This window comes from Pistacia vera, unplaced genomic scaffold, assembly GCF_008641045.1.
Source record: "Pistacia vera cultivar Batoury unplaced genomic scaffold, PisVer_v2 Contig759, whole genome shotgun sequence".
Classification (NCBI taxonomy): domain Eukaryota; kingdom Viridiplantae; phylum Streptophyta; class Magnoliopsida; order Sapindales; family Anacardiaceae; genus Pistacia; species Pistacia vera.
In genome coordinates, this window is record NW_022196622.1 from 301,015 (window position 1) to 309,875 (window position 8,861).

Consider the following 8,861-nt stretch of genomic DNA (forward strand, 5'->3'; position numbering starts at 1 on the left):
ATTATATGTGAAGATAATGGTGCGTGTATTGCTCAAGTGAGAGGAGGATATATCAAGGAGACAAAACCAAACATATTTCACCAAAGTTCTTCTACACACATGAACTTTAATAGAATCGGAAAATTGTTGTCAAGCGGATACGTTCTAGTGACAACCTTGCTGGCCTATTCACTAAAACTTCGTCGACATCAACGCTTGAGAAATTGGTATATGACATCAACATGCGACAACTTAGGAGTATCCAATGTGACATGTGATTTCCCGTTATCATTTGTGGGAATACTTATTAAGGGAGTAAATTTTGTGGAAAGCTATTGTATTGGACATATGTGCACTGTACTCTTTTTTCCTTAATAAGGTTTTGTCCCACTGAGTTTTCCTAATAAATTTTTTAACGAGAAAATTTAAGCATGTCCAACACCATTTTAATTTTCCCTAGTTTTATCCCCACAAACTTTTCCTAATAAAATGAAATGCAGTTTATTGGTGGTATCCAAGGGGGAGTGTCGCAAATTTGGATTCAACCAGTATGGCTTGGAGGATCTTTGCCTTAAATCTTGAGTGCCCAAATCCCCTTTTATTCACTTGCTTCTTTTCTTACATTTAGTGGGTGGTGGCTCATTAATTGAAGTTGTCCCCTTTTGAGCCTAAAATATGGGGCTAGTTCTTTGTAGTCGACACTAAAAGAAATACAATAAAATTCAAGCCGTCCCCACCTCCTTCTCCCCTCTCTTCTATCTATTTTATTCTATAAATAAATTACTTAAAGACTAATATCACATAATTAACATTACTAAAATTATATCAGTTCAGTTTAAATGCAACCCCTTAAAATGTTTGGGATGGATACATGGTTACTAGCTTGTCCCTCATATTCATGGAAAAGACTCTGGCAAAGATGGAAGTACTCGATACATTATTTAGTGTAGTGATACATATACAAACTATTCCCTACAAACGAATATGACAACCCTATTCGTTTAACATGTAATCTCCTTTAATTATTTAATTTGTTTTAATTTAAAATCATCCAATTATCTTAAAATACATGAGTTTGAATAAGCGAATATATATAAAGTTTGTAGATGGAATATTATCTTATTATTTAATGTGTAATATTATCCTATTATTTAATGTGTGCCCAATTTTTGGAATTCTATTGCAGAGTAAAAAACTTTTTCCCACCCAAGGTTTGTCCTAATGACACTTTTCCACCCAAAAAGTTTCAAAATACCACTTTCCCATTCAAAGTTAATATTCTATTACTACCCAAAGTCAATTCCAGTTGATTCTGGCAATAAAATTGTTTCATTACCACCATTTTGAACCTTGGGTCTCATCTCTACAATACCTCTCCCATTTCGACATTTGATTTCTTCATGATTGTCGGCCACTGTAACACTAGGTTTTGCTATTCTTAGTTGATTTTTGGCTGATTTCGGCTACTAAAATTCAATCAATCACCACTATTCGATCCAGCGGTCTCCAATATACAAAACCCTCTTATCCTGACTCTTGGTAACTAGCCAAACACCAATTGAGAAAGTGAAGTATATTTGGGGTATTAACGGAATATAAACTTTGGGTGGGAAAGTGTTATTTTGAAACTTTTTGGGTGGGAAAAAGTCATTTACTCTTTTATTGCATATGTATAAACCCACCGTCTTTTCAACTGGTTTCCTTAGTGACGTGTACGTAGAAAGAAACTTGCGTACTCGTACTAGATACGTCATAGTTGTCCTCACTATATGAACATTCTTCAAAGATTTTAAACCACACAAATACACAACCAAAGATAAGATTTCAAAGAATTTTTTTTCGTACATTGTTCAGGTGTATTGAACGAATAGAGACAAATACGAAAACAAAATAATAGTAAAACAAACCACAGAGAGTAAACAAAGAAAATAATATGCGCGATTTACCATGCATGGTTCACCCAATATATCTTACGTCCAACTGAGTCAATATTATTGTAATATTGCCTCATCTCTGTCGTTTACAATGAATGGATTGCCCTATAATTGCTATCACACTCATAACAAGAGAAAAATATGTTTATATTAGGTTTAAGAGACTAAACCTAGTTTTACAAGGATTCTTATTCCCAAGCCCAAACCCAATAAGGAATTAATAACTTAAAGAAATCATTCAGCAGCCCTTCCTGGAAAAGGCCCAAACCATCTACGGGCTTGGGGGCTCTGCATCCATGATCCTTGCCTGCTCATCAAGGAACGGGGCTGCCGCCCGCTGATCAAGCAACGGGACCCCCGAATGTGTCCATTAATGCTAAAGTAGTCGACAACTCCAATAATCTCCCACTTGGCAAATACTTCACGCAATGAAGGCATACCTCATCAATACACCATGTAAACTTTGCATTAACCTTGGTAAGAAAATCTATAGCATTAACAAGTGTATCAACCTTCTCTAACAACACCAATTTTTTCTCCACCATTTCCCTCGTGAAATGGTATTGTATGTCAATGTGTTTTGACCGTGAATGAAAGGCTGGATTCTTGGCTAAGTAAATAACCCCTTGGTTGTCACACCCTATCTTCACAACATCAAGCTTGAAACTCAATCTTCAAAGCCACATAACTTCCTTGCCAGCATGTGTCAATGCCATGTATTCTGCCTCAATTGACGACAAAGTCACAATACTTTGCCTTTTACTCATCCAACAAATAGTAGCACCAAATAAAAAGAATACATACCCACTTATAAAACGCCTACTCTCGAGATCACCTCCCTAATCAGCATCCACAAATCCTATCACATCTCGCTTATCCCCAGTCGCCATGCCCCCATAACATATTGCTAAATCAGAGGTCCCACACATATATCTAAAAACCCTCTTTGTAGCACTCCAATGCCCCTTGCCAGAATTAGACATAAAGCGACTTAAAATTCCCACAGCTTGTGCGATATTAGGTCGCGTGCACACCATGACATATATCAAACTACTTACAGCACTAGCATACAACACATGTCATTTCTTCAACATCTTCCTCAAACTTAGGACACTAATTAGTAGACAATTTCCCTCCCAAAGTCATAGGAGTCTTCACAGGTTTGCAGTCTACCATGTTAAATTTCTTCAACACCTCCTCAATGTACTTTCTCTGCCCTAACCACAATTTACAACTTTGACGATCTCTTGTAATTTGCATCTCCAAAATAAAATTTGCAGCTCTAAGATCCTTCATGTCAAATTGTGTCGCCAACAAACCCTTCACATAATTTATCAACTCCTTGCTATTCCCTTTCAGTGACATATCATCTACATATAAAGTTAAAATGACAAAGACATTTTCTAACCTTTTTACATACACACAGTGATCCACGTTGCTGCGACTAAAACCATGTTGAAGAACATAAGAGTCGAACTTTTGGTACCACATCCTTGGTGATTATTTAAGCCCATATTGAAACTTCCTTAACCTACACACCAAGTCTTCCTTCCCTTTACATACATACCCTTTAGGTTGCCTCATGTAAATTTCCTCCTCTAAATCTTCATGTAAGAATGCCGCCTTTACATCAAGTTGCTCAATTTCAAGATTATATGCAGCAGCAATAGATAGAACATACCTGATTGATATTAACTTGGCCACAGGTGAGAAAATCTCACCATAATCAACACCCTCAATCTATAAGAATCCCTTTGCAACGAGCCTCACCTTATACTTTGCAATTATTCCATCTGCCTGCAGCTTTCTTTTGAACAGCCACTTGCAACCAATTGCCTTTCTATCCTTAGGAAATTTACATAGGACCCATGTACTATTCTTGTACAGTGACTGCATCTCCTCATTCATCGTAACCTCCCACATATTTGCATCTTCCATGGCTCTTGCTTCATTTACATTCCTAGGTTCATCACCAGTCATATTCAAAGCATGTAATCCACTCAAGACACTTAGAGAGAAACGAATTGGTCCTGTAGATATTGTCAAAGTTGGCGATCCCACAACTTCATCATCAAAATCATCCTCTGAACCATCCACAAGTCCCTTATCATCCATACTATCAAATTGATCTTCATGATCAGACTCTAAGTTATCGATCTCTACAACAACATTAGAATTTCCTCCTTCTCTTGCTCTATTGTAGTCACATCAAACTGAAATTTCTTTGATTGTTCAATATCTTCAAGAGCTCCCACATGTTGTTTTACCTCTCTAAAGATTACATCTCTGCTGTAGATAATGCTTCTACTTACAAGATTCCATAACTTGTACCCCTTGATGCCATCCTTAAACCCAACAAACTTGCATTTCTCAGATTTACTATCAAGCTTGCTTCTCTTCTCCTTTGGCACATGCACATACGCATCACAACCAAAAACCCGAATAAAGGACATATTAGGTTTCTTATCATACAAAGCTTCATATGGCGTCATGTCTTTAATAGAAGAAGTAGGAGATTGGTTCTTCAAATAACAAGCCATTGCAGTTGCTTTAGCCCAAAATTCAGACCCCAAATCCGTTGTATTTAGCATACACCTAGCCTTCTCTAACAGTGACCGATTGAGGTGTTCAACCACCCCATTCTGCTGATGTGTGTAAGGTGTAGTTTTTTGCCTTGCAATTCCATGTCGCACAAAACTACTCAAACTTACCATAGCAAAACTCACCGCCATTATTAGTTTGCAAAGCTTTAATCTTTCTGTCAAACTGATTCTTAACTAAAGCTTTAAATTCTTGAAATTTCTTAAAAGCTTCAGACTTGTTGCGCATGAAATAAACCCAACAATATCTAGAAAAATCATCAATGAAAGATATGTAATACCTAGACTTACCAATAGATTCCACTGCAGTAGGCCCGAAGACATCACTATGAATTAACCCTAGAAATTCTGTTGCTTTCGTGCCTATCGACTGAAAACTAACCCGGTTTTGCTAGCCTTATAAACAATCCTCACAAAACCCGAACCTCATGGAGCAATTAGGAATTCTTTCAGCCATTTTCTAAGTCACCAAAGTAGACAAAGCCATCTCCACAATGTGCCCCATTCGCTGATGCCACAATGTTGCATAATCAATTTCTTTTTCAGCCTCTTTTTTCAACACATAACCACCCAAAAAGGAGTTTCCTACAATTGATGCCTGTAGTCTATAAAGTGTACCATGTCAAACTCCTCGTGCAATAACCATAGATTCCTGAGTCATTTTGCAGGATGTTCTATCACAATTAAATACTATACCCACGTCAGCCATTGTTCCAACAGAGGGCAGATTTCTACTCATACCAATGATGTGCATCACTTTAGAGAGCATCCTCACTAACCCATCATGCAACCTCAGCCTGATTTTCCCATGGCCAACAATCTTCACAGCAATATCATCTCCTAACAGAACGTTTCCTCCATTATATACCTCATACTCATAGAACCATTCCTCATAAAGCGTCATATGGAATTACGCACCAGTATCAACATACCAAATTGATTGGTCTGATCCAGCCATACACGCAGCAACCACATACATATCACCATCTGATTCTCGTTTATATGAGGTTTTTGCAATCTTTCTTGGAATGCTCAAATTCCTGACATCTCTAACATTTAATCTTACCTTTATCCTTGCTCTTAGATCTACCTCACGACTTTCCCCTGTCGCCAGACTTATTAGAATTCTTATCAAAGTTTTATCCCCCCTAACAGTTAAAGCATCCCTAGATGAACCCTCTGAACCTCTTCGCCACATATCTCTACCAACAATGTAGAACATACAATTTCCCACAACATCTGTGTCGATCCTCCACCACCAATCGCAACAATCAAGTTGTCCCACGTATCCGGTAGCAAGAATAATAATGTTACCACTTTCTCACCTTCCGTGAGTTGTACATCCACAGCCAATAGTTGATTCACTAGAGTATTAAAATCATCCAAATGTGCAGCAAAAGAATCCCCATCATGCATACGGAGATTGTAGAGTTTCTTGTGATGGAACAACATGTTCACTAAAGACTTACTCGGATACATATTTTCCAGCATCTGCCATAAACCCTTAGCCATATCCTGATCCATCACATTCGTTGGAACGAAGTCCTCAAGACAAATGCGAATCAAACCTCTGGCTTTTCGATCCATCTTGTCCCATTCTACAAGTGCGGCACGATCAATCGCTGATAATTCTCCTCTAGATGCTGTTGCAGGTTTAGACCCAAGCGTACTTGACGATGCAGTTCCAAACGTTTCACTCATTGTAATAGCGACTGTCCCGACTCTCAACCTATCATTCACAATTGCACCCCACAAATCCCTATCAACGAGCAAATCTTCCATCCGCAGTTTCCAAAGCTCGAAGCATTTGCCATCGAACTTCTCAATTTCAACCTTTGATCCAGTCATCTCTAAATCACAACTAACTAACTTGAAAGCTTTGATACCAATTGAACAAAATAGAGACAAATACGAGAACAAAATAACAGTAAAACAAATCACTGACAGTAAACAGAGAAAATAATACATTCAATTTACCCTGGTTCACCCAATATTGGCTACGTCCAGCTGAGTCAATACTATTACAATACTATCTCACCTCTCTCATTTAAAATGAATGAATTGCCCTATGATTGGTATCGCACTCATAACAAGAGAAAAGTATATTTATCTACTAGGTTTAAGAAATTAAACCTAGTTTTATAAGGATTCCTATTCCTAAGCCCAAACCCAATAAAGAATTAATAACTTAAAGAAATCTTTCGGTGGCACTTCATGGAAAAGGCCCAAACTGCCTACGGGCTCGAGGGCACTACCTTCATGACCCCTACCTGCTAACTGAGCAGTGAGACCCCCGAATGCATCTGCGTAACCCATTAATGCTGAAGTAGTCGACAACTCCAACACGTATGATAAAACACTAAAAGGGAAATTAATTTTGTGAGTCATTATCACAAAAAATGGAAAGAAGAATCTATGAAGCAGCGATAGAGGGGAATATAATTTCGTTGCTTAACTTGCTTCAAGAGGATGCTCTAATTCTTGATAGAATTACTGTGAGCTGTTACGGAGAGACACCTTTGCACCTAGCTTCCATGCTTGGTCATGCAGAATTTGTGCAGGAAATTCTTGGTCGAAAGCCTGAGCTAGCCGGAGTGTTTGATTCCCGTAAATCATCACCAATTCACTTAGCAACTTCAAAAGGGTACTTAGATATAGTTAAAATATTGGTATCAGTTAATCCTGAAATGTGCTTTGTTCGTGATCGTGACGGAAAAAACCCAATACATATTGCAGCCATCAAGGGTCGTGTTAGTGTCATAAAAGAGTTGGTTAAAGGGAGACCTAATGCGGCTCGAATGTTGACGGAACGAGGTGAAACAATTTTACAAGCCTTCGTGAGGTTTGACCAGCTGGAGGCAATGGAGTTCTTGGTGGAAGCAATAAACGATCATGAGTTTATGAATTCTGAGGATGATGATGGAAACACTATTGCATCTAGCGGTGGCAGAAAAACAAGTTGAGGTACGTTTAAAGAGTTGGACTGTATAATTAACGCATGTATTTTCGTTTTCGTTTACCTGCGTATTGGCCAATATTGGAATTAGATTTTCTTCTACAATTGACTACACCTAAAGTTAATAGTGCATATGACATATGTTTGTCTCAAAGAAACTCTAAGATTAAGCGACGTTGGGGTCGGGAAGGACGATAGCTTTAACATGAAAATGCATGATCTTCCAGTGTGTTTGGCAAGAACAGAGTACTTCATACAGTCAATAGTCTCTCATATAAAATATCAATGTGAAAGTCTAATTAAATTTGTTTCGTATTTAAGATTATCACTGGGGGAACCAATAATTACCATTACTACATGCATGCCTTTTACTCAAATTTGCTGACAAATTCTTCAGGAATGTTTTTGTTGACTTTCGTGGAAATGAGAAAGAGAAGAAGATATCTGGAAAAATTACAGTCCCTACATATATTGATGATCACTGTTTCTTTATATACAAGAAGATAACCATGGTTAACTACTAACTAGAGTTAACTAAATGATTAAGTTAAATACCTGACTAACAACTATGCTAACAAACTAAATAACAAACTAAACTGATTCTATTAATCAAGACTAACAGCAAACTAAAAGTAGTTAAACAGCAGGTTAACAAACTAATCAGTTTAATACTTCCAATANTGCAACCACCGTCCCCAAATCTATAAAACCCCTATGTCCCCAACAACCGTTTTGTCGTCATTCGTCGGCCGAGAGTTCGTGTTCATCGACCATTTTTCGTTGTCGTGGCCGGAGATCGGCGAGTGATGAGGGGTTGTGAATGGTATGGTTTTGTAGAGGGGAGGATGGGGGTTCAAATGGTGGTGACAAGGGTGATTTTGGGTGGAAGAATCGCCGAAAAAGAGCGAAAAACGTCGGGAACGATGGCTGCTAATGTGCGCCAAAGGACTGTTAGAGGCGGTGGTCTGCTAATGTGCGCCACCCATGTAAAATGACCAATTTACCCCTTTACTGTTACATCAAATGTTTTTTCGTCACTTTAAGGGTGGGAATCTGGAATAAATGAAACCAGTGGGACTAACTTGGGATTTCGTCAAACCTTGGGTGGGAACATGTCATTTACTCTTCATGAAAAGACAAAGACGAGATTGTAGGCGGCTACGTATCTTGCAGACCATCCACATGAAGTGTCAGTATCGTTTTGAGTGTTCAATATTCAACATCTATATTTTTCAATTGCCTCCAATATCTTAACTAATTTTTTGATGATGTTTTAAATATCATATATTAATGTTGATAATTACAATATAAACCTGGGTTTGGTACATTATTGATAAGTCTAATAGTGCAAGACACATTTGTCTAATTAATAAAATTAAACACCAATAAATA

The 8,861-nt window shown here is 37.9% G+C and overlaps 1 protein-coding gene across 1 annotated transcript; it reads left to right on the forward strand.

Moving 5' to 3' along the window:
* Nucleotides 1–6,912: 6,912 nt before the first annotated feature.
* Nucleotides 6,913–7,476, forward strand: LOC116115987 (ankyrin repeat-containing protein BDA1-like). Its single transcript, XM_031402105.1, has one exon. The coding sequence runs from the start codon at nt 6,913–6,915 to the stop codon at nt 7,474–7,476; it is 564 nt and encodes a 187-aa protein (XP_031257965.1).
* Nucleotides 7,477–8,861: the final 1,385 nt, after the last annotated feature.

Bases quoted from the DNA above. Each gene is read 5' to 3' on its own strand.
- LOC116115987 (XM_031402105.1), top strand. From the start codon at position 6,913: ATGGAAAGAAGAATCTATGAAGCAGCGATAGAGGGGAATATAATTTCG.